We start from the raw sequence: 26,329 nt of genomic DNA on the forward strand, positions 1-26,329 counted from the left end.
TATTTTTCTTCAATATTTAAAAAGGTTTAATTAAATTGGTGATGAAAGTGTATTAGGGTTAGGTTCTGCTTTAACAAAGTGTGCTAATCTCTCAAATTTAGCACTTGATCTTGGGTAAAAACAGTTTATTTGTTTATCATTATTTGTTAATTTAATTTATTTTTTAATTTTCAACTTTTGCCTTTATTATTAATTAATTTCTTCCTTCTAATAAACTAATGAACTTTATCTGTTTTCTTAAATAATTAAAAGATTTAATTAAATTGGCAATGAAGGTGCATCAAGCTTAGGTTTTGCATTAAGTAAGTTCACTAATCTCTCAAATTTGGAACTTAGCCTTGAGTAAAAACAGTTTATTTGTTTTGGATTGATATATTTTCTAATATAAAAATGAATATAAATTAACATAACTAGCTCTTCTAATTTATTTAACTTGATTTTCTTTTATTCTTATTCTGATTGTGTTTTTTTTGTTTTTTAATTTTCAACTTTTACTCTTATTGATAATTAATTAATTTTTTATTATTTCATATTATTTTTTCATTTATCCCTTCATATTAACTAATTAATTTTATATTTATTTTTAATATTTAAAAAGCTAAAATTAAATTGGCGATGATGGTGCATAAGGTTTAGGTTCAGGTTTAGGAAAGTGCAATAATCTCTAAAAATTAGTACTTGCTCTTAGGTATAAAATTTTTTTTTTTGGATTATGATATTTTTTAATATCAAAATGAATTTTTTATAATAAATTCTTTTAATTTATTTATTAGCTTTTTATTTGATTATTTTTCTTGTTATACTTTATTTTACTTAAGATTTTTATTGATTTAAAATTATATATTTTATTTAAAAATTGTATTGTTTTAAATCTTTTTAAGCTACTTTCAATAATTTAAAATAAAAGTATAAACGAAATGAATGAATCATAATAATTAAAAGTAGAAACCAAGTGTCGTAAATCAAAAAGATTGGTTATCTTTAAAAATTATTTCTTATTATGATAAATAAGTGATGAAAAAGGATGAATAGATGTAATAATATTTGAATAATATAATATGTAAAAAATGTTTTATTCAAATTTATGAAATTTTTGAATGTATAAATTTGTTTTTTACTGATAAAAATCAGATTAAAACTTAATAAGAAATTAAATTAACAAAAAATTTTTTAATTTTTGTTAATAAAATACTTAAAATTATATAGACAGATAATTTCATAATGCTTGCAATCAACTTATCAAGCTATATATAGCTATTTTCAGAAAATTATTTTTTAAAAAAATATTTTTAATTAATTTTTTTTATTAGAGTTCATTAAAAAAAAAATTTTTTTCAAATAAAAATAAAGGATTTCAATATTTAAAAATATACTTAATTCAATAAATCTAATTGATAGAATTTGTAATTCTAATTATTAATTAGAATATATATTAAATTATTAATGAAATTTAGAATTTGTTGATAAAAATTAAAAAAATTACTAACAAGGATAAAAAAATCTTAAAAAACATAGATTTATTTTTTTAATTAATTAATTAATTAATTAAATGAAAGTTTTATTTAGATGATCATCAGATATGTTTAACCTAAGATTCATTACCTTTTTTAATAAGGTTTTAATTAAAAGATTCTGATTTTTTTTAGAATTCTTTTGATTAATCGGCTAAAATATCACTGATTCCAGTTTCATTAAGCATTTTAAGAGTTTCTATACCAATTGGTGGGGCAGTTAACCAGTTTAATGGTTTACCACAACCTAATCCTTTGACGTTACTATTATAAGTACCTTTATTCTCAACTTCTTTTTGTTACTACTTTTTCCATAATAAATTTCTCCAGTCAAAAGTAAATTTCATAAATGATTTTCCACCAGAGTAATAATCTTTTTCAAGCTGGCGATTACCACATGTAGTATTATCACAGCCAGCTACTTTAAGCCAAATTTATCCACAATTAGGACATTGCTTTAGTAGATTTTATGGTGCTTAAGGATTCAATAAGCTATAAGACATATTTTAAGAGGCTGCTTTACGTACTTACTCAACAATAGGGATAAAATAAGATTTTAACTCCAAATAATGCATGAAACTATCAACTTCAATCATATCTTTACCATATTTATTTTCAAAGTCTTCGAGTATTTCCTCAGCAATTTTCGCAATGAGTACATTACAAGCATGTAAAAATTCATCCTTATCACTATCACTATATATCAACATTTCCTTTAACATATATTTTGATACTTTATCGAAATAGTTCTTATATTCAATAATATATTAATCAAAATTCTCGAATAAATCAAATGTGTATCTAAACTCTTATAAATTAATGTCGAGCTAAACTGCTTTATTCTAGCAAAGGCTTTTGTAAATAGCATTGCATAATTCTTCAGGATCAGAATCTTTACCTACAAAAATAAAAGAATTTTATAAGCTTGGATCTTTTTTCATCAGTTTTTCTTTAGTTTCTTCATAAAGGCTTCTATTTTCTGGAGTGTCATCTCTATCCCAGTGAGTAATTATAACAGTTATAAGATGTTTCCATTTATATAAAAGTTTCAATTTTTCAGATATATTTTTTTATAAAATCCCAAACTTATGATGGTATTCTATTAATATAAAAATTCTATTTATAGGTCCCTCAATTAGAGCAGAGCGTAAGCATAAAGCATGTCCAATCTTATCATCGTCAGCGCTAGTACCAGGAGTGTCAAGAATGTAAAAAGATTCTCCATAGGCAGAGCTACTTCTAAAAGAGTTTCTAGTAGTTGAAGTTCCATGATTAGAAGTCTTCTGATTTTTATTTGTTATTTTGTTAAAATTAGTTGTTTTTCCAGAACCAACATCACCAATAAATACTCCTGAAGGAATAGAATCCTGCTATATTTAAGTTTAATTATAAGTAAAAAACAAGTGTTTTTTATGAACACTTACAGCCATTCTAATTCTATTTAGATTATACTTGTTTGTTTTCTTTTCAATTTAATTAATTATCAAAAAATTGAGATGATCGATCGATCTACTCACTCTTTAAACAGATTATTTAATAAAAAGATAATATTCTAATATATCTAGATAATCGATGTCTATTTATAAATTCTTCATGTCTATTACAAAAATAAATCAGTTTGATCATTTATTTACAAAGTTGCATTTATAATTTAATTTAGAATATTTAAAAATCATTGTCAGATTTTAATGGTAATTAATAAATTCTTTGGTTTCTTTCATTTAAAAAATAAAAGAGTTTATTATTTATAATAAAAATTAATATTCTAAAAAGAATATATTAATAATAGATGTCTATTTCTAAATTCTTGATGTATATTAACTTTGTAAATAAACAATTTAACTAATTTATTTTTCTGTATCAAAAAAACTAGTTTTAGTTAGTTAATCCTTATTTAAACATGAATATTTAGAAAGCGTTTCAAAATACTAAATAATTATTTCAATTCATTCATGCTTAAAAAAGGTTCCAGATGAATGTTTGGATAATAGATGTCTAACAAATTCCAAATAACTGTTTGAATTAATGTTTAATTAAAATAGAAATTAATAATCAAAAGGATTTAGAATAAATAAGCAATCTAATATATAAAAATATATTAATTGAATATTTTAGAGTATTCAATATTTTAGAATATTGAAAATATAAATTCCTATTTTTAAATTCTAATAATTATTTGCCTTCATTCTTGCTTAAAAAAGGTTTTAGAATATATAATAAATTTAACATATAAAAAATAAATTAGTTAAATAAATATTTAAGAATTGAATGTGAAAATGATTTTCAAACAGATAAATTTGTAATGATATTGAATTTATTTGTTTTTAGTTTTTAAAATTATGTGAAATTTTAGATTTTCCAATTAAAAGATTCCAAAGGCGTATTATTATCTTATTTTAATTTTAATGAATTATTAATATTAGTTTTTCCATCATTGACTTTTAAAACTAATTAAAACTCTTTTCTAAATTTTAATACCTAACTAACTATGCTTGCTTAAATCAATCACTCAACTCTTTTATATATTTTAAAATTAATTTAGTTTAAATTTGAGTTTTAAATGCATATTTAATAAAATAAGTATACGGATAATATGCTGGGGCCTAAAAAATATACTAAGCATAAAAAAGCATATTTTTTTAAATAAAGTTTAATTATAAGTTAATATTTTATTCAAATTTGCATGAACATCAAACCCTTCTTTTTAGTTTTAAAAAGTTCAAAACAAATTTATTTATTTATTTAAAAATATTTTTTTCTCTCAAAATTAGAAAAAAACTTTCTGTTTTTACAAACCTTTTAAAAACAAGTAAAAAGAAAATAATTAAGCGGTAGAATAAAAATAATAAATGAATTATTTTATAATCATTTGAAATATCACAAATCATTATATCATTTCTGGTTGGTGATTTTTATTCAAATGCAGGAACACCAATATCTTTATTTATATAATATAAATTTATTTTATTGTTGTAAATTTGTTTCTATTTTTAAATTTCTCCTATAAATTAGATTAGTCTTTAAAACTGCGTGCTTACTTACTTAAGAAAATATTAATAACAAATCTCAAAAAATACATTAAAGAGAAAATTTAATTAGCTTTTGACAGCAAAAATAATAAGTATTTGTTTTGAATAATAAATACAAATAACTAAATAATTTAAGAAGAAATTGTGTAAATTAATTAAATGTAATCTTTTATATCAAAAATAAGTTTGCTCTGATCAGAAAAGTATATTTAGATTAAATCTAAAAAAATAAATGAAGAGTTGAATAATATATTTCATAGAAATATACATGAGTAAAATAAAATATTATGTTAATATTATCTAAGAAGATCGAAATATATATTATAATTAATTAATAAATTAATTATCTCAAATCTTTTTAAAATTAAGTAGAAAAACATTTTTATTAATAATCTAAATAAATGGGTGTATTCAATCCAAAAGAATAGAGAAAGTAAGTCAGAGGTGGTATATATATTTAGCTTGAGCAGACAGTGTTTATGAGTAATTAAATTATCCGTGGTCTAATTAATATTAATTTAGAAGAACCATTTTAAGGTCATGTTTTATCAATTACTTTGAATGGAAAAGAAGAAACATAATTCACTATTCCCAGGTAAAGAAAAGCAGGAAACTAACATTAAATAATGGCTTGTTAGGTTAAGGGTTTTAATAATTTTCTAAACTTTACTATTCCTATTTATGACTTTTCTTAAGGGTCTATGGACCATAAATTTATAATTCAGCCTTGCTAAGTAGTAATCCCTTTTGAATTAGTGATTGGAGATAAACTTCCTTCTTCGATGTAGTATTCAAATAAGCCAGAAGAAGTAGAATGCTCTATAAAATATACATTAGTAGCATAGATAATCCCAACGGAAGATAATTTGAAACCTATTGAAGGAGTTTAGGAGATATTTATAGGATAGTAATTCCCTTCTTACTATTTGCATGACAATTTTACTTCTACTTAATAACCTATTTTATGTGGTTGCTACAAATCAGGAAGGATTATTTACAATGTCACAACAAACAGCAATTCTTTCTCTCCTAATGAACAAATTATAGTCAAATTAGATGTTGACTTTAATCAATACAGAAAAAAAGTAAAATATCTAAATGTCAAATTAGCGGGTTTACTAACAGTCAAAGTAAATGATACTGATTATTCAAAATAAGCATAAATTTATGAATAAACCATTAGAGTTGATGTGAACGAATAATCTCGACTACTCAAAGAAGTCTAACTATCAATACCTCATAATATCACTCTATCTTCTCAGAGTTCGCTTATAAAAGTTGACTACAATTTATTAATTTATCCTGAAATAGATACATCTTGCGTAGTTTCTTACACATGTCCTCATAAAATAGAAATATTCATGAATCCAAGTTAAGATGGTAATTAGAGTGGTGCTCCTCAATTACTCCTAATAAAAATACCTTAAAATTGGAATCCTACTTAATTGCAACCTTCTGAGTTCAATGAAAAATAAATATCATAAATTAAAGAGTAATAAAATTCATACTTTCAGAAAGAGTCAAAAAAAGTAAATTATTCTGAAATTAAGGAAGGATATTATACAAATGAGAGTAAACAAACTAAAAAAATAAATAAAATGCCTAATATAGTTACTTCTCAAATAGATCCAATCAATTAGCCACTAATGACTGATTAAAACAAATGAAATAAATTCAAAATCATTAAAAATATGATAGTAAAAATAAATTACAATCAATTTTAATATATTTTTATCTTCATTAAATCAAACAAACAAATTACAAAAATTAAATTTATTTACAAAAGTTAATAAAAATTAACCTTTTTTAGATATCATTTTTATATGTATCATTAATTGCACTGAAATTAAAAATTTTTCTTTTCTCTTTTAAAACTCTTTATTAAGCTATTAAGATAAAATTAAATGGAAGATTTTTTATTTTAGAACAAATTAATTGTTGATTTTTCTTTTATTTGGATTTTATATGTAAAAAAATATAATAAAAACATATAAAAAAAGAATTATTTTTTAATAAAAAAGAGTACTTTTTGAATTTAAAAAACAAGGATAAGCTTTTTACATTTAAATAAATTACAAATGATATTAAAAATAGTCAATTGCTTTACCTCTTTTTTAGATTTAGGATGAGAGGATTTTTTATTTGATAATTTTATTTAAGTGTAAACTCCAATACAAAGTCATTAGGTAATTCTGGTAATTAATATTTTTTTATGAATTCTGCAAAAACAATCTTGGCTTATAAATTTGCGAGATGTTGGCCTATGCAGTTTCTCATTCCACCAGAGAAAGGTAAATATACAAAAGGGTTTTCTTTGATCATGTTTTCAGTAGAATGATCTAACCATCTATTTGGATTAAAATTAAGAGGATCTTTGAAATATTTTTCATCTAACTAATTACTTATTAAACCCACGTTTACATAAGTGCCTTTTTAAATATTATAATTTCCAATTTTATGGTCTACCTTAGCTTCGCGAGTAAATAAAATTGGGGCGCTTGTATTTATCCTGATTGTCTCTTTTAAACAAGCTTAAAGAAAATCTAGCTTTTAAATGTCAGAAAATGTGTAATTAGGAGGTAAATTTAATATTTCTTTTTCTACTTATTTGAAGTAATCAGGATTTTTGATTAAATAGTATAACATCATAGTCAAAACACTAGCTAAAGTGTCTCTTGAAGCAAAGTAAAGACTGAAAGTAAGGTTTAATATATCAGTTATTTCTTGTTCATCTTCCATTTTATGTCCTTCTTTGATCAAAAGAGCAATAATGTTAATATTTTCTTATTCTTTGTTCTATTCAATATGAAATTTCTCTCTCTTGATTGTATCTAAAATAATATTTTTCATCTATTAGCGCACATATTAAACTTTTTCACATATTATCCTATCAGATTTTCTTAGTTTTAACTTAACAAATTTTTCTCCAAAGATAATAGGAATAATGCTCATATAATGATGAAAAATTTCAGCACACATAGTGTCAATAGCGTTATAAGGATTTTTACCATCAATTTTATAGTCATCTATGTTAGCGCCCATAAAAATCTAAACAGAAATAGCACTATTAATTGCTTCAAATTGCTTTAATACCTAAAAATTAGAATCTTCTATTCTATCTAACATAGTTTTTGAAACTCTGCGAATACTGCTAAGATAATTTACAACAACATCAAACTTGAACAACTTAGAAATAAATTTTCTCTAAATTTTCCATTTTTCTCCTTCTTCTAGAGCTATTCCATTTCCAAGAAATTGTTTAAATCCTATTAAAGGAGCCTCAAATTTGACATAGTTCTACTAATTTTGTAAAAACTCATTGATCAGATTTGGCTCTATAAAAATCAAAAGAGCTCTATCAAGCAAATTAGATAAAATAGCATCCTCTCCCTTATATTTGTCATCAAATTTAATATATTTTACAGTCTTTAGATTATCATTTGATGATTTATCCATCCATTCTCTAGCCATACCACTAATAGGATAGTATTTATACTCATTGATTCCTTAATTAGCATAGAAACGCATAGCCATTTTGGTAAAAACAAAATATTTTAATACTAAAAATATTACAAATGTGAGAAGTGAAATTCCAAAGAAATCTAATATCGTCATATTTATTTTTTAGTTGTTTAAAATCTGTTTAGATAATCTAATTAATTATTTAATTAATTATCAACTTAGTAAATCTTTACTTAATTTGTACTATTTAATTATACTCAAATTTTATTTTGTGGTAATTATATTTGTAATTAAAATTGTAATTAAAAATAGAGCTTATAAATTCTAAACTTTAATAAACTGATTGAGGCAACAATAAAATATCCTAAAGTAATTAAAAATTTAATCTAAACTTTTTCTGATAGAGTTTGATCTTAAAAAAAATTTAGAAGAATATTCTTTTCTGTTCTATAAAAAATATATGCAATTCATTGTGCCTTTTTTACATTCCAACAATTAAAAATTAAAGCATTAAAAATGTAAAAAGAATTAATTTAATTAAAAGTGTTATGTATATATATACTATCATTTGCAAAATTAAAAAATGCTTGTATTTTTTTAATTAATTAAGAACATTAACTATTAAAATTTTTTCAAATATACCTAACTGTGCATCTCTAATTTCTACTATATTTTTAAGTATATGTTTTAAATACAAATATAAAGATTAAATAATGAATGTTAAATTAATTTTTCTGTGATATAACTTCATAAAACCAAATTTATAAATTAACATTTGATAATTAATTATTATATTTTACTTGTTCTTTTTATCCATTTATAATTAATTAAATTCAATAAATTGCTATTCAATATTTTTTAAAAAAATAAATGATTTAATAGATAAAATATTACAAAAAATTAGAAGAAGTAAATTTTAATTTTTTTCTTTAAATTTATATAAATTAATAAAAAAAGCTTTTATACTCTTCACTTTTATCTGATTAGATTCTCCATATTGATCTGAAGTATATTTTATTAATAAATATTATTTTTATTATTATTAATATTTTTTACATATTTAACTTTCAATTTATTTAAATTAATAATTTTTCTTACAGAAATTATCATTATTATTATTTGATTTTATTAAAACAAAATTTTTTAGCTATTTTAACTTAATTTTAATTTTTAAATATTTATTATTAATTTTTTGATATTTTTTCTTCATTTTTTGCTATTAAAACTTACACTTAATAAAAACAGTTTATTTGTTTTGGATTGTAATCTTTTTAATTATAAAAGTTAATTTAAAACAATAAAGCTGTTTTAATTTATTTCATTTATTTTCCTTTTTCTTTTTATTGTGTTTGATTTTTTTTTCATCCTTTGTTAATTTAACTAATTATTAATTAATCTTTTTATTCCATATTTTTTCTTCATTTTTTCCTTCTAATTAACTGTTTAATTATATATTTTTTAATCAATATTTAAAAAGTTCCAATTAAATTAGTGATGAATAGAATAGAATAGAAATACTCGCACATAAAAATGCACTCAGAATACAACTTAAAATTAATTAAAATCATTCATTACATATATATTTTTATAGATTTTATTATGTTTTAATAAGGTGTTTAAAAACATATGTTTTCATTAATATATTTGTAAACCATTTAGGTTAATATCAATTACTTAGTATTTTTATCAAATGAATGAAAATGGCCTAACGAAGATAAGCTATTTCATATACTGTTAAATGTATTACTAATTAATACTTGATTCATCAATTAATTTCTGAATTTTGGATCATTAAATATTAATGATATTTTTATATATTAAAGAATCCTCCTATTTATGTTATTATATATATATATATATATTAAAACTTTTTGTATGCTCTAAGTATAATTACTAATTAATATGAATATTTATAAAAATACATTTTTAATATTATATAAGTTATTCTTTTATCAGCACTTATCAAACATAATAGCTAAAGCCCACACACCGCATGCTAAAACAGCACTTTCTCCATTAGTCAAACATTTTGTTTTCTATAAACCAGAACCAGGAAAGCTTTAATTTTCATAATAGATAATAGCATTAAAAGAACACTTATTAGTATATATTTAGCATTCATCCACCACTGAATCAGCAATACACTCATAGTCATCTGGTAAGCTAGATAAATTTTCTTAATTTTTATTTATGACATAAAAAATGGCAGTAGCTAAAGTAGCCACAAATAAAAATGTGAATATTAAGTTTTAAATTTTCATTTTTTTTTTGAAGATTATTTTTATTATTTATTAATTATTGTTTGTATGTCCTTAGATTTTTGAAGATTTAAACTCTATTTATGAATTTAGTAACCTATGCATTTAAACTACTAATTTCAGGTTTTATATTGCACAGCAACAATAGTCATCTATTTGGATGATCAGATAGATGCTTAATTAATTTTGAAAGTTATTTGATTTGAAAATTAAAACTCTATCTATGAATTTAGTAATTAGGATATTTAAAAGATTAATTTCAGGTTTTATTTTGTTTAATAATAATAGCTATCTATTTAGATGATCAGGTATTTTTTTTCAGCAAAAATAAAAATGAAGGAATATTATGCAAAGTTTTCATTAAATGATTTTTTACTTTTAGAATAATTATTAAAAATTAAAATTTTAAAGTTTAAAATGAATTTAGCTAAATATAAATTTTAAAATATTTCTTTTAAATAACTTAAATTAACATTCAGGTTGAAAAATCTTATTTCAAATTTTAAAAAAATTGTCATTTTGATTTATTTTTAAACTAATTTTACTTACTTACTTACTTATTTTAATAAGCAGATATTGTTTTTATAAATTAAATAAAGCTTAGATAAAAATGAAAACTAACTAAAATAAAATTAATCAAACTATTATATGATCAAAAATTAGTAATCTCTAACCTTCATATGTATTATATAAGGTAAGTTAGAGTAAGTAAATAAATTACTTTTGAATTTTGAGTTTATTTTTAAAGCATTGAAACAGATATTTAAAAAATGTTAGATACTTAATTAAAATGAATCTATTTCTTAATTAATTATTTAGTTAAAATTAAGTGTTTTTGAATATAATATAAATTATCGTAAAATTTCTTTAAGAAACGAACGGGTTGCAAGGTAAGAGGTTAGAGTCTTAAAATTTTCAAGACATCGATAACTCGAAAGTTTTTTGAATTTGTGGGTTACGAGTTAACAAGGTTTTACAGTATATTTATTGTTTCATTATTAAGTTTGTTGAAAATAAACACTAAATAAAATCAGATTCTTACCCGTAGGAAATTGAATAAATGTCTTAAAACTAAAAAGGATAAGAAGTTAAAACAATACATTAAAATAATCTTGTCTATTATAAAATTTTAAAAATACTAAAATACTTAAAATAAATAATTTTTAGATAATTCATGACCAGATCGATCTTGCAGTTTATAAAATATTAAAAGCAAATTAGAAAAATTAAGTCCTGGAGGTAAATAACTTATCAAAATGCATTAAACTTTAATAATTTGATAAATAATTATCACTTTTGAATTTAAAAAAAATAATTATCTCTTTCTTTTTATTAGCGATGATTTAAATAAGATTTAGAACTAAATCTAATAAAATTTAAGAATATGTATAAATAAATAAAAGATAGGTTCATTAATTTTTAAATCTTATAATATATAAAAAATACTTATAAATGTAAATATATTGTTAACTTTTTATTTAATTTTCAACAATTTTCGTATAATTCAGTGTAGTCATATTCTCTACAGGTCACAAGAATAGTTTCATACATTTAGAGTAGAAATAACCTTATGAAGGATTTTTCTTATCTAAATACCTTATGCGTACATTAAATTGGCAGTCATTAGTTTCTTTTAAGCAATTTTCAGTCCTCTCTGCATGAATGCAATTAATAAATTTTATTTTTTTATTTTTTTATTTACATATTATCTTAATGTAAAGTTACTTTTTTTAGTAACGAGATCTTCCCTTTTTAACAAAAATAACATGATAATTAGATAAAAGAATTAATCAAATAAGAATCATATTCACTAAATTCTTACATCTAAATAAAATGCATTGTAATTATTTGAATTGAGTAATTAGATAATTTTTACAATTAATTTCACGTTTTATGTAATTTAAAAGACAATAGTAAGTAATATAATTTACTTATTCAATGTACTTTTTTTAGAGCATATAACAATTATAGAAATCTCATGTTCTATTTTATGATTCTTTTAAATTAAATAAGGTGAGAAATTCTTGATTTATAAATTAATGATACAATATAAATCACATATTTTTTTGATAAATAAAAATAAAAATATAATAACTTCTTTAATTTCAATTCTATGATTACAAAATATGGAAGAAATAGAGAGGAGATAGATGAATTTATAAGTTAGAAAAAATTAAGATAGTCTTTTATGACTTAAAATTAAAATAAGAATAAATTAAATTTATCAAAAAATGCAAATACAAAAAAACATTTTAGAATATTTAACACATTTCAGATTTGTAATTTGGTATTTTATTTTTTTATTTACATATTATCTTAATGTAAAGTTACTTTTTTTAGTAACGAGATCTTCCCTTTTTAACAAAAATAATATGATAATTAGATAAAAGAATTAATCAAATAAGAATCATATTCACTAAATTCTTACATCTAAATAAAATGCATTGTAATTATTTGAATTGAGTAATTAGATAATTTTTACAATTAATTTCACGTTTTATGTAATTTAAAAGACAATAGTAAGTAATATAATTTACTTATTCAATGTACTTTTTTCAGCGCATATAACAATTATAGAAATCTCATGTTCTATTTTATGATTCTTTTAAATTAAATAAGGTGAGAAATTCTTGATTTATAAATTAATGATACAAAATAAATCACATATTTTTTTGATAAATAAAAATAAAATTTAAAATAAATTTAGTTCATTTTTTTTTTTAAATATTAGAAAGTAAAATTAATTTTCTACTTAATTAAATTAGCAAGCAAGACGAATAGTCTTATTTCAAATTTCTTAAAAATAATTTTTTTGATCTATATTAAACTAGTGTTACTTACTTACTTACTTATTTTAATTAAAAGAAATTCCTTTTATAAATAAAATAAAGAATAAATAGATAAAATTTAAATAAAAACGAATCAAATAATTTCAAAATCTAAAATTATAATTCACACCAAACCATACTCTTTATTATAATTTTATTATCAATCAAGCATATAACAGTAAATTCATAAAGAATTTTTGAGTTTGTTTTTTTGAATAAAAAATAAATTTTTTTATATATTTTTATTTTATTATAATTTCAATAAAAATAAATTAAAAATATAACAAATATTCTAATTAATAAAACTATTATAAAAAATGAATAATTTAATTTAAAATAAAAAATTTTATTTTAAAATAATAAAAAAAGGCTCAAATGTCTAAAATTTATAGCTTATTCAAGAATTAAATTCTATTATCTAATCGTTTGTAAGAATTTAATTCATGGAAGTGCTATATAATAAATAGCAGCTTAATATAAATTATAACATAATATATTTATATATCTCTTTTTATCTAATCTTTTTAATATCAGTAAACTCATATTATCTATATTAAATAATTTATTCATAACTAAAATATCTAACATATCATCTAATTTATTTAATTCTTTTTATTTAAAATCTTACTAGATTATTTATTTATTTTTATTTTATTAAGAATTTGCATTAAAAGAATATATTAAAATAAAAAAACTAAATAAAGGAAAGATCGAATCAGTCAAAAAAATAGAAAATGATAAATGCAGGTGAATTATAAATTATTATTTTGTAGAAGTATTTTAAAATTAACAAAAAATACAATATAAAATTAGAATATTTGTTAGCTCATTTCAAAAATATTAATCACAAACGAGGCTTTTGCTCAATATTTAATGGGGTACTATAAAGCTCTTCAATAGCTTTCTTGAAAACTTATCTTGCAATATGACGCTATAGCTTAAAGCTTGATGTTAAACAACCGTGGATTACTAAAGAGACAGGTTCTAAATATACTTTATGAGCTTACTCAAATGTGTGCAATCCTTCCTTTTTGCCTAGATCTGTGACGCTTTTTAAGTAGAACTAAGTGATTTGCTAATTTTTACAAAGGACTTCTAATTTAGTTTCACTGATATTCAACTCTTTAGCAATCTTTAGAATTTCTTCTGGCTTAGGAACTAATATTGCTACACAGTATCTTTAGAGGGAGTCTCCATGAACGAAAACTTCTTGCACACCTCTAGCTCTAACATAGATATTCTCAATCTTTTCTGGAGAAACGTATTCACCTTATTGCAACTTGAAGATGTTTTTCTTTCTATCGAAAACTCTCAAAGTACCGTTTGGCAAGATAAGACCAATATCTCCTGAATGGAGCCAACCTTCTTCATCAAAAGCTTCTGCAGTTTTTTCATCGTCTTTATAGTATCCAGCAAATACAGTATATCCTCTAATACAGATTTCACCTCTTGGCATAGGGTTTCCATTTTCATCTTTATCAGTTGAGAAGTAACCCATTTCAGGAACATCTTAAAGCTTTAATTCAGCACTTGCAACAATTCCTCCTACGTGATTCTATGTTGTGTCTAAGAACAATTCAACTGTTTCTAATCCGGTTCCTTCAGTTTGACCATAGCCTTGCTTAACGTAGCAGCTAAAAATGACACTCAAAAAATCAAGTACTCTCTAAGAGATTGGAGCAGAACCGCTTACTACAGCTCTTAATTTTCCTCCAAACATCTTCTTGAAATTGCTGAATATCTTTTCATCATAAACAGGGTGATGAACATTGAATTTTCCATCTTTTCTAAGATTTTACAACTTCTCATTTAGTGCTTTTTATATGGTTTCTCTTTGTGGTGAAGGCTAATTAGCAATGAAATAATTAATTTCATCATAGAATTTATTCAAAACTCTAGGGACACTAATAAGTACTGTGGGTTATGCTGCAGCTAAGTCTTCTCTTAGCTTAAGAGTATCTCCACCATAAAAGGCTATTTTAGCTCCTGTGAGCCAGCAAGTGCAGTTGACAAATCTCTCAAAAATGTGAGGCAAAGGCAAATAACTCATATGAGTGTCAGAATCGTTAAATCTAAAATCACAATTTTAATGTCCTCTAACGCAAGCAATAACATTTTTATGAGTTATCATAGCACCTTTAGGATTTCCAGTAGTGCCTGAAGTGTAACTGAAAGTAAAAATAGAAGCTCCAGGTATGTTTTTAGGCAAAGGAATTTTGCTAGATTTTCCTTTAAGAATGAGCTCTTAATAGCTAAGCACTCTTAAACCTTTTTTCTCCAAGGCTTAAATAAGTTCTGGTGAGTAGTCCTAATCTAAAGCGATAATATTCTTAAGGCTGTGCAATTCTTTTGTTTATGATAATATTTGCATAGATTAAGTAGAACAAATGCAAGTTGTAATGCCTGAATGACCCAAAACGAAGCTAACAGATTCAGGTCCTAAGGTATCATAGAGAGGAATCATGGTGTATCCATACAAGCCATTAGCCATATCGCAAATAGTCCATTCAGCCCTATTTTTGGCATAAATTCCAACCAATTTTAAAGTGCCATCAAAGTGTCTATCACTTTTGTCATAATACTTAAAATTTTTATATTCGTTTGTAATTTTAAGTAAATTCATGTTTTATAATGAGGAACCAATAGCTACGGCTTTCTCGTAAACTTATTCATAAGTTTCATATTCATAAACACCTGTTTTAGGGTTTCTTGTACCTAAAAAATTCTTTTTAGCGTTATTTTTGTATCCATGGTTAATCAGATCTTAAATATTATTAATACCAGGAAGAGGCTAATAAAGCAATTCCTAAACTCCTTCAGGGTTTCTCAAAGCATGTGTTGCATTGGGGAGCTTATCGCCAATAGGGAGGTTATAAATCCTTTGGGAATTAGTGGTCATTTTGGCTTTACAAAGAGAATTTTGATAGACGATTTTTCTTAAAAGCGTAAGGGATTTGCTAATTAAAATACCTATTTTATTAAATAGATTAATTCGATTTAGATTCTATTTTGTTTTATTTTTTTATGAATTTACCTAAAAGTTTTTAATAAGCAATAAGCAGCTCTCAATATCTTATCAGCACCTAGTGAAAAATAATCTTTCACCAAATTTCAAATCCCTATTTATCTCATGTTATTCACAAAAAGGAACTAATTTAGATTGCATCATCTTTCTCCCCTGCTGCGCATTTTTTGTGACGGATTTTTTATTTCAATTAGTATTTTTTTGATACCTTCATTTAATTTAAAGATTTTCTTGCAAATCTATATCATACTTATACCATCAAAGCTCATTCAAATAAAAAACACTATTGCGTATTAAAAATGTACCACATAATCCTATTTTTGTAATAAGTTATTCAAAACAATTCAATATAATTATTAGTAAACAAACGCTATAAATAATGAGAATAAATAGACAAAATAGAGATAAAATGATCCTTGAAAGCAAAAAAAAAAATAAGAAAATAAGTATTTTAAATATTAGCTAAATAAATGTCTTACAAAAACTAAGAAATTTAACATAGTTATTTTCAATAAACATTAATATTACATCGAATTTGCGTAAATCATTAGATAAATCTCTCTTAATAAATTGTCACATTTATTAATTAAAAATAACTTGAATTTGTGGACAGTAATAAATTAATTTATTTATAGATTCATGAGACTATGAATACATAAATTTTAATTAAAAATAAATGAAACTAGTAATCTCTTAGTTTAACGTTCCAGAAAATGACTGCTCTAAATTTACTTTAAAGTAAAGTTGTGGATTACTCTGATAATTCTATTTTACTATTTTTTAATCAATGCATAAAAAATAATCTAATGAAACCAAAATTAAATCCTTTGAAAATAGATAAAAGAATTAGAAGTATTTAAAGCCAACAATATTTTTGAATTAAATATTAGGATTTCAAACAAATTATTTATCATTAAAAAAACTACTAATTTAAATGAATGGACATTATATTTTTTCAATCAAATTATTTGAAATGATAAAAAAATAGAAGTGAATAAAAATTCAATAAAATGCAAACAAATTTTTTAATTTTTTTGTTTAAAAAAGGTATTAGTAGTTATAAAAATAGTAAGAAATCATAAAATTATCAGAATTAATTGATCGAACTAAAAGCAGAACATCATTAACTCATTCAGTGGAATATCATCAGTATTTTTGATTAATTAAATAATCACTACTTAGAATACTTTGATTTATAGTACAAATAATTTATTTCTAATTTTGAATTTAATTATAAGCAATATAGCCTAAACAACCAAACAAAAATGACTTAGAATTAACTAAGATAAATTCTCCCAAGCAATACACAGAAAGGCATCATAAAAATTATCTTAGTACAGCAAAATTGTTTATATTTTACAACTAGGGTTTGTTTTGTTTAATTAATTATACTTTAAAAAGCTTTTAAAAGAATTAAGTTTTCATAACCAAATCGATTTAGCGGAGATTATACTTTTTATGAATACTCATGAGTAAATAGCAATAAAAAACACATCAGTATAAGCCTTAGTATATTATGGATAGAATTACAGATAAATTTGTGTACTCTGTTAAGAATAATTTTAAGAATCCAATTTAAAATCATAACTTATAGCTAAATCTGATTCAAAATAATTGAAATCACTAAAAATAGGGTGAAAACAATTATAAAAAATATATGAAATTTCATATAAAATATTTTTGGAAGCAATGACAAAACAAGTACAATCAATAACATTTTTTTAAAAATGTTCGATAAATAAACAAAAATTTTTTGTTAAAAAAGATTCTTTCACAATTAGATATTAATTATTGATTAATATTGAAATTGATTCATTATATATCTTAATATTTGATATCAGTAATATAAGAAATGTGATAAATACTATTAAAATAAATAAATTTGATAAATTAAAATCAAACTCGACAAAAAAGTGTAAGTTAAAAAATTAAATATTATAATCAAAAGACTTTTTTGATTAATAGGTTCGATTGTTTGATAAGTTCATTAATAGACTAAAAACCATCCGATTTAAGAGTTTATGTTTTATTTTTTATTTGAAATTTTGAATATATTTCTGATCACTCAACTTTTTAAACAATGCCAACTTTAAAAAAAAATATAAATATTGATATGATTTTTCAATTTTAATCAATCTGAGATATCTATTTTCCAACTTCTTCTGTTTCACATTCAGGGAAATCTTCAAACGGATCTTAATTTTATAGTGAAGAACGACCTTTATTATATTAATCTTCATCATCACTTTCTTCGTTGTTGATTGATTGGTTCTGTTCTTCGTTTTATTCTTCGTTTCCTCTTAATTCTTTTGGTAATTTAGATGTTTCTTCTATCACCTAACTAAGTTGATACTGCATTTTCTTTTTGTAGTTCTTAGAAAAATATTTTTCTGAAGGGACTACTGAGTCATCATAGTATTCCACTTCAGAGTCGAACGAGAACTTATCTTCTCTGATTGAGTTTTATTATTAAATTTAAGATATTAAGCTTTGAGAATTACTATTATCATCTTATTTGCTCTAACTATCCTATTTGTCTTCTTTATATTACTCTAACGCAGGAAATGCCATGATATTCCAATGCAATTACTCTTCTTTTTATTACCTTTTAGGACTCTTTAAAAACAATAAAAAACTATTAAGTATAAAAAATTCCTTAAAAAAAATGAATAATTGTTTACTGGACTCATAACCATTTAAGATATATCTATATATTCTAATTTCAAAATATAAATATTCTCTAAGTTCATTGTTTTGTGTTTGCTAGGATTGTCATTATCAACAGTTTTACCACCAAATATATAAATTCTATTTATATATTAAGATTTTTAAGAAAATGAATTTACTAGAAATATTTATTGAAATTGGTTATACTTTTTTTGATTCTTAAAACTATTACCAAAAAAAGAATCTTTCTAAAATTTGATTGAAAGCTAATAAAATATTGATTAAATATTTATTAAAAATAAAAAGATTATTAATGAACCATCTACTCACTTATCTATAACCAATAAGAAATCCAATTGTAATTTAAAGAAATAAATAAAAATTATGAGAACTAAATATTATATTTAAATATTGCATAAATTACTCATTGTGTTCATTATTAACTGCGCTGTGCATCATTAAAGGAGGAATGCAACTATTTTAATTTTCTACTTCACTCCAATCATTTAGAATGTAATCGTGAATAAGGATCTTAATTTATAGTTTAAAAAATCTTTATTTGTTTATTTAATTGCATATTAATACTTGATTTGATATTTTATTTCCCTTGAGTAAACCTCCATAATACATTATTTTATCATGAATCCTTATTGCTGTGTGATATGCTCTTGGACTCGGATAAAAGAGGTCTTGTTTCTAATTTATTTTTCTCCAATTAAATACTTTAAGATCTAAAAAATAACAGTCATTATTGAGTTTATTATAGCCATGAATGCCTAAATAATTAATAAAATTCAATTTGTAACGTTTCATTATATTAAAGATAAAATTACCTCCAAATACCATTAATCCATAGGGTTATTAGATAAAAACACATGTGTGTCCTCTTCTTCCTTAAGGAATTTCTCCAGTTGTCTTCACATTATACCAATTCCATTCTATGTCATATTTTTAAATTATTATTTTCAATCATGAAAAATAACTTTTCTACAATTTCAAATCAAAAGTTTTCAGTAAAAAAAAAATTATTATTTGATTTAATTCACCACCAAAAATTAAAATGTAATTTAATTTTTTTTGAAAAAATGATTTTAAAAGAATAATTGTGTAGATTAATTTACTTGAATCAAGCATCCATAAATAATTGAACTCGTTGCAACCAAATTCAAATTTAAAAGGATCCCAACCTCCAAATAAAAATACAACATTTTTTACGAAATCGTAGACTAAAGTATGGTCTCTAACTCCTGGAGGAAATACTTTTTACAATGGAGACTTCTTAGTTTAAAGGATATTATGATTTGCTAGCACTTTTTATGGGTTTACAGTACCGCTATCTTGACTAATGTTGTTGATGTCGTTTGATATTAAGTTTTGAAGCTGGTTTTTAATTGGAGACTCATCTTTCATAAATAGAGTTCCGTCTAAAGTGGATTTTGTATTTTTGGTAGCTATTTATTCTGATTTTTTTTCTTGTTCTATATAAACACTCTATCTTACTTACTTATTTTAGATATTCATTACTGTTATTTAGTTAGTATAGCGCTCTCCATCCCATCCTCCAAACATCATTATGTTCGGTGAACAATGCTCAAAAGGAAAATGCAAGCATTTATGTCCTGTAAATTTAATTAAATCTTGGTTTTTTAGAACTATTCCTACATTTTGCCATTTCTTTTCAGCTTTTTTAAATATAAAAAATAGACAAACAATTTAACATTATTATCAACATTATTCTATATAAATAAATGAATCAATTTTTTTAAAAGAGAAATCATTTTTTTTCTTTCTTAGAAACTTTAAATAATATGGGAAAATTTATTTTAAAATGTATCTTAAATATTTTCATACTTAAATACTTAAGTATTTTTATTAAAAGCTTCAGTTGTTAAATTTATTTGGTATTGATTTGATAGATAATGAATAAGAGATATAAATACCATTTACTCATGTTCAAGATGAACGAATCGCTATGATCTATTTTACTATCGCTTCCGCCATGCACAAATATGCTGTCTTATCTTTCTATTAAGCAAGATATGTGATTGCTTCTAGGAGGAGGAATTTATCCTAATTAAAAAAATAATTTCTCATTAAATTATTTGCTTAAAAAATAATTGATTAATCATGCATGATAACCATACTTATTTAAATGTAAAAATTCAAAGAATCAGTAAAGTATCGAGCAAAAAAATTTATATTTTTTAGTTATTTACCTGTTGTTTGCACACGTATAGTTTTAATAACATAATCTACTTAAAGATGATTTTAGTTTTAATTGATTTCGCAAGTTAGTATTTTCTACATTTTTTGTATGTGTGTATATGTGAATGAATTTATCAACTTTTATATATATAAATATTAGTCTTTATTTATTTTTTATAAATATTTATCACTAAATTAATACTTGTTTGATTTCTTATTAGATTTTGATTAATTCATTCATTCATTCAAACAAACTAATTATTTAAAATCATTAATTTATTAATTAATGAATACTATTGTATTCATTCATATATGTATTTATAAAGTTTAATCTATAATTTAAAATTAATTGAGGAAAGCAATATTTAATCAATCAATCAATCAATCATATTTTAAAGCAAAGTAGAAATAACTAAAAGATTATTTGAAAATAGAAATGAATACTTTAATTCTAATGCTTTTTCAGTTAATAATAATATTAAATTTATTAGAAATAAATTTCTTAAAATTCTATTAATAGACAATTAAATTAAGCTACCATAAATTCTTAAATTGAATTAATTATAAATAATATCAATAATTTAATCAAAATATTTATTACTATACAAATAAATTAACAATTTTTAATATCTCTTAGGTGAAATATTAATAAAAATTTATAGTTTATAAGAATTTTTATTTTATGTAAATTAAAATAAATGTTAACTTATTAAAATAAGGTTATTATTCATTATGACAACGAATTAAATTTTAAAAATATTTTATAAAAGAATTTTATAGAACATTTAACAAACCAACTCACCATAATATTGCCTTTTTCTTTTTAACAATAATATTTGAAAATTTATTTATTAGTTTTTCCTTGTAAACTTTCTACATAACTTATCTAAAAGCTTTTTTGATTACAGAATTAAATAAAAATGCTTTAAAAGCTAATATAAAAATAGTAGTCATAAATATGTGCATAATTTAAAGAGATTATTAAATATTGTAATTATATTAAATGGTAAAACACTAGATTATTATTTTATTAAAAAATAAAAATTCTTGAGATTATCAAATATATTACAAATATGTTAAGTGATGAATTAATAACATTATTGAGCTTGTCATAAAAACTTAACTTTTATTCATGTTTAATTAGTAAGCTCTAATTTTAAGTCAATTAATTAATAGTTAATTAAAATTAAGTAAAATTAGGTAGGTATATTTTGAATGAAAAGCAATATGATAGGTGTGAAATCTAAAGCTTAAATAGTTCCTTTAGATAATTCTGAAATTAAAAATTTGAGAGAGGAGGTTATAAGAACAAAAATTATTGATGGAGGTAGCAACTAATAAAAACAATTTTTGTTGCAAGAGTAAAATTAAAAACCAAGTTAAATGGATTTACAATAACTGAATGTGCTAAAAGAATAAGAAGGATAGCATTTAGAGTAAATTCCAAATCAAATTAATTAAATATCTTAACTACATGCACTAAGATTTGTTTACATCAATCGATTTGCATAAAAGATTAAGCAGTATTCTTCCTACTACAGATTTACTCAAACAAAAAAGAGATTTTTACAGATTATAGGTGATTATGCATTTGATTACGATGTTTACTTCTACTAGCGAATTTTCAAACATGATGTAATTTCTGTTGCATAAAATCAGAAAATGTTAAAAATTTTTAAAATATTAATAGTAACCCAGCAGACTACAAATTATTATCAAAAATATTGAGGGTAATTAAATCAATTTACCATAATTTATTCAATAATTTTTTTATAATAAAATAATTGAAAAGCTTGGTTGGAAAGATAGATAACCACACTAGATTAAAAATCAGGAGCTATTATGTTACCAGTAAATAATTTTAATATTTAAAGTGAATTAACACCAATTAATTGATATTATAATTATTTTAAAACTTAGAGCTCTTCTGTAAATACGATTTGGAACTTAGTTTAATTTATCTTTGTGTTGATCTATATCATATATTTACCAATAAGACTGGCTTTTGACAGTTTACATAGATAGAAAGGATATTTTACAGTTTTAGAAGTTAGTCCAAATATCATCTAAATCATAAACATGTTCTTCGAGTTAAATACAGGTATTATTTTAATATTTATAGAATAATAAATTTTGATCATATATTTACTATTTATAATAATTTATTTAAAATTTAGGCTTTTATAGACATGGCTAAATTATTTTAGATAGATGGGAAATATGTTCTAACTATTTCAAATCAAGATTTATGTATAAATTAAGTATTTTAGTTGCAATATTGTTTAAAAATTTTTAAAAAATTATTATAAGATTTGATTTCGTCATAAATATTTGCTGGCTGATTTCTCTTAACCCTGATATTTCTGTTTGGGTCAAATGCTTTGGGCTTTTAAGGTTATTCACTTTATTTAGATTATTAAAAGAGTTAGATCAAGCTAACTTCCTCAAAGAAAAATATGGAAATATATTTGAACTGTTAAAACTAAGTGGCTGTATCTTTCTTTTTGCTCACTTAGCATGTTGTTGTTGGTATGCATTAGCAGTCTATGAAGATGATATAGGTATTTAAAATACCTGGCTTAAAAAGGACATATAAAACTATGAATTAGATCTTAATCTTAATTTAAAACTCTAAGGATATGTTGCTGGAATATATTACTGTATAGTTACTATGACCACAATAGGATTTGGTGACATATCTCCTATTACATACAGAGAAAGGATTTTTACACTTATTTTCTGTATTTTATCTTGCTTCTTATTTGCCTTTACTATGGGATCAATAGGTAATAAATAAATAATAAATAAACTAATTAATAATAGAATAAATAAACAAACAAATAAACGAATGAAGACGAACAAAAGAACAAGCAAGCAAACAAACAAACAAACAAACAAACAAACAAACAAACAAACAAACAAACAAACAAACGAACAAACAAACAAACAAAAAACAAACAAACAAACAAATAATTAAATAAACAAATATACATTTGTTTTAAAAAGTGAAAAATGTTTTATCAGTAATTTTAATATTTTCTAAAGAATTATTATTTTATGGAAAGATAAAATTTTTAATAATATTTATTTTAGGTGAGATTGTTAAATAGTTTTCATTGAAGGGAGAGGAGTTTAAATAAAAGATGGAAATGCTGAACCACTATATGAAGAAGAGAAATTTGAGTTAGAATCTTTAGGTTAGAGTTAGAAAATATTATGAAAATCAAAATTAAGAATCATCCGAAGATAATGAATGTGGGTCTAAATTGATAGATAATCTCACTCCTGAATTAAGAGAAGATGTTTAAAAAGATATTTATTCGTTTCTTTTTAAAAATATTAGCTTTTTCTAAATAAACTTTTCTGAGAGACTTATTCAAAATATCTACAGGATAGTAGAAGAAAAACAATTTTAAATAGATGAAAAAATATTTGAAGAAGGTTAAAAATCGGACAAATTATATGTTATCATCAAGGGGCAAGGTAACTAACTAACAACTAAAATAAATGTTTATATATAAAATCTAATTTATTAATATAGTTTAACTTTTGCTTCAAAATAGACATAGTATAGTTACAAAGAGGGAAGGTGAAGTTCTGGGATTTGCAGAGTTCTTTTCGTAACAACCTTTTTAATTTTCTGCAAAGGCAAGCAGAAATACTTAAGTTGCAGTTATTAAATATGATGACTTTATTAAACTTACATCAGAAAATTAGCACGATAATGTAATTTATATTTTTAATTTTTATAATCAAATATTAAATGAATGTATTTGTTTTTTATTTTGGAAAAGGAAGTATAATTCTAAATCAAAGATACTATTCTGCTTAATAATGAATTATGCTCTATTTAAGGTATTATTTGTGAAAGTTGTGGTTAGACTGACCACATCTTTTAAAATTGCCAAATAGTAATTCACAATCAAAAGTATAAGAAGAACGCAGTTTAGTAGAACAAGCGAAAGCAAATAACTAGATAGGAGTGGCTCAGAAGGACACAGAGCTACTAAGCGCTTGTTAATAGATAACTTATAGAAATAAGAGCATTAGAGTAAACAGAAGATTCTGAATAAGAAAAAAAAACTAACAGTAAAATAAATTGCTTATAGTTTTTAAAAAATATTTTGTTTAAAAAATTACATAAATAGATGATTTTCTTCATACTCAATTCACAGTAAATAATATATCTATGAAGACATTAAATGCTTTAGGTATTAGCGAGGGTGAATGCATAAAAGAAGAAGAAGAATAAGTAGGAGTATAAGATTGGAACTTTAAATAAATTGAAAACTTAGCTGATGATTCAAAAGTAAATCATGAAATTGAAGAGTAAAAATTTGTAAATTAAAATTATGATCCCTTTACGAAAGAGAGGTCAGAAGGGATTTTTAAATTTTAGTCAAGAAAAATATAAAAAAATGTTATTAAACTTCCTAGTATCACTCAAGTTTAGTAGATGATTTTTCCTAAAACTTTAGAAGAAATAAATTAAGATATTTTAGTCTCAAATTAAAAACTATAGTATTTAACTTCTTAAAGAAAATATTCTGTAAATTTAACTCTTAAAACCAGTAGATAATAGCATAACAGAAATCCTTATGGATAGATATTATCTAAGCAAACAACTTTAGATGATTTAAAAAGATAGATTAATGAAGAAATGTAAAAATAACATCAACATTCACCAATATAAAAAACAGTTATTAGTGCTATGAATGAACAAGAAAATGTAGAAAATTACAATTTTGAAATAAAGTTCGATTTAATGAATTTATTTAAATACTATCTTGTTCATAATAATTATGACACAGTCTTAAATCAATTCAATCAGATTATTGAAAAAAATAAAATCTATCAAGAACTTGTGTTAAAATCAAGAAGAAAAAGGCAGCAACAAGAATAAACAAAAGTAAACATTCAAAAATAAAGAAAATAAACCTATAAGAGAATTCCTACTTCTTAAAAATTTTATTTAATGAAGCAGAGAAACTAGAGAATGTCTACTACAGAATAATCTTTTTTACTGTCTTGTAATTAAGCAACAACGTAAAGATCAAATATAGAATGAATTAAATACCATAATACATAATATCTGTGTTAGTCAAGTAGATTATATTGATTCAAAAAATTTTTAAACACTAAATTTATCTCAATAAAATTAAAAAAAACAATTTATTAATTGAAGCAACTAGGTATTTATAATTATTTAAAAACATACTTTAGTTGATACAAAATAAATAATTTGATAGTAATGTTTGTTTTTTATTTAAATTTATATTGATAAATTTATAATTCTTCATTCAAATATTCAACTTAATTTTAACTATTTATTTTTTAACAATTT

The 26,329-nt window shown here is 22.2% G+C and overlaps 6 protein-coding genes across 6 annotated transcripts; 2 read left to right on the forward strand and 4 right to left on the reverse strand. All coding sequences in view use genetic code 6, as the record gives it.

The window, feature by feature from the left end:
• Positions 1–1,573: 1,573 nt before the first annotated feature.
• TTHERM_01250000 (50S ribosome-binding GTPase) lies at positions 1,574–2,941 on the reverse strand (the record flags this gene model as incomplete). The annotated part of the gene is made up of 1 exon (XM_001021805.3): positions 1,574–2,941. The coding sequence occupies one exon, from the start codon at positions 2,939–2,941 to the stop codon at positions 1,574–1,576; it is 1,368 nt and encodes a 455-aa protein (XP_001021805.1).
• A 1,867-nt stretch (positions 2,942–4,808) lies between these two features.
• Positions 4,809–6,207, forward strand: TTHERM_01250010 (arrestin; the record flags this gene model as incomplete). The annotated part of the gene is made up of 2 exons (XM_001021806.2): positions 4,809–4,812; positions 4,910–6,207. The coding sequence occupies 2 exons, from the start codon at positions 4,809–4,811 to the stop codon at positions 6,205–6,207; spliced, it is 1,302 nt and encodes a 433-aa protein (XP_001021806.2).
• Positions 6,208–6,634: 427 nt separating this feature from the next.
• On the reverse strand, positions 6,635–8,155 carry TTHERM_01250020 (cytochrome P450 family monooxygenase; the record flags this gene model as incomplete). Its single annotated transcript, XM_001021807.2, has 1 exon — positions 6,635–8,155. One exon carries the CDS (start codon positions 8,153–8,155, stop codon positions 6,635–6,637), a length of 1,521 nt encoding a protein of 506 aa, XP_001021807.2.
• A 5,777-nt stretch (positions 8,156–13,932) lies between these two features.
• On the reverse strand, positions 13,933–15,987 carry TTHERM_01250050 (AMP-binding enzyme family protein; the record flags this gene model as incomplete). The annotated part of the gene is made up of 1 exon (XM_001021810.1): positions 13,933–15,987. The coding sequence occupies one exon, from the start codon at positions 15,985–15,987 to the stop codon at positions 13,933–13,935; it is 2,055 nt and encodes a 684-aa protein (XP_001021810.1).
• Positions 15,988–18,234: 2,247 nt separating this feature from the next.
• Positions 18,235–21,087, reverse strand: TTHERM_01250060 (central domain galactose oxidase; the record flags this gene model as incomplete). The annotated part of the gene is made up of 8 exons (XM_001021811.2): positions 18,235–18,729; positions 18,795–18,921; positions 19,205–19,311; positions 19,366–19,556; positions 19,614–19,718; positions 19,902–20,462; positions 20,728–20,850; positions 20,997–21,087. 8 exons carry the CDS (start codon positions 21,085–21,087, stop codon positions 18,235–18,237), a joined length of 1,800 nt encoding a protein of 599 aa, XP_001021811.2.
• A 1,113-nt stretch (positions 21,088–22,200) lies between these two features.
• Positions 22,201–26,303, forward strand: TTHERM_001250061 (cation channel family protein; the record flags this gene model as incomplete). The annotated part of the gene is made up of 9 exons (XM_012799019.1): positions 22,201–22,620; positions 22,676–22,715; positions 22,778–22,836; positions 22,906–23,086; positions 23,163–23,235; positions 23,296–23,771; positions 24,079–24,468; positions 24,527–25,074; positions 25,134–26,303. 9 exons carry the CDS (start codon positions 22,201–22,203, stop codon positions 25,176–25,178), a joined length of 2,232 nt encoding a protein of 743 aa, XP_012654473.1. The 3' UTR covers positions 25,179–26,303.
• Positions 26,304–26,329: the final 26 nt, after the last annotated feature.

Source organism: Tetrahymena thermophila (genome assembly GCF_000189635.1).
Source record: "Tetrahymena thermophila SB210 genomic scaffold scf_8254542, whole genome shotgun sequence".
Lineage (NCBI taxonomy): Eukaryota > Ciliophora > Oligohymenophorea > Hymenostomatida > Tetrahymenidae > Tetrahymena > Tetrahymena thermophila.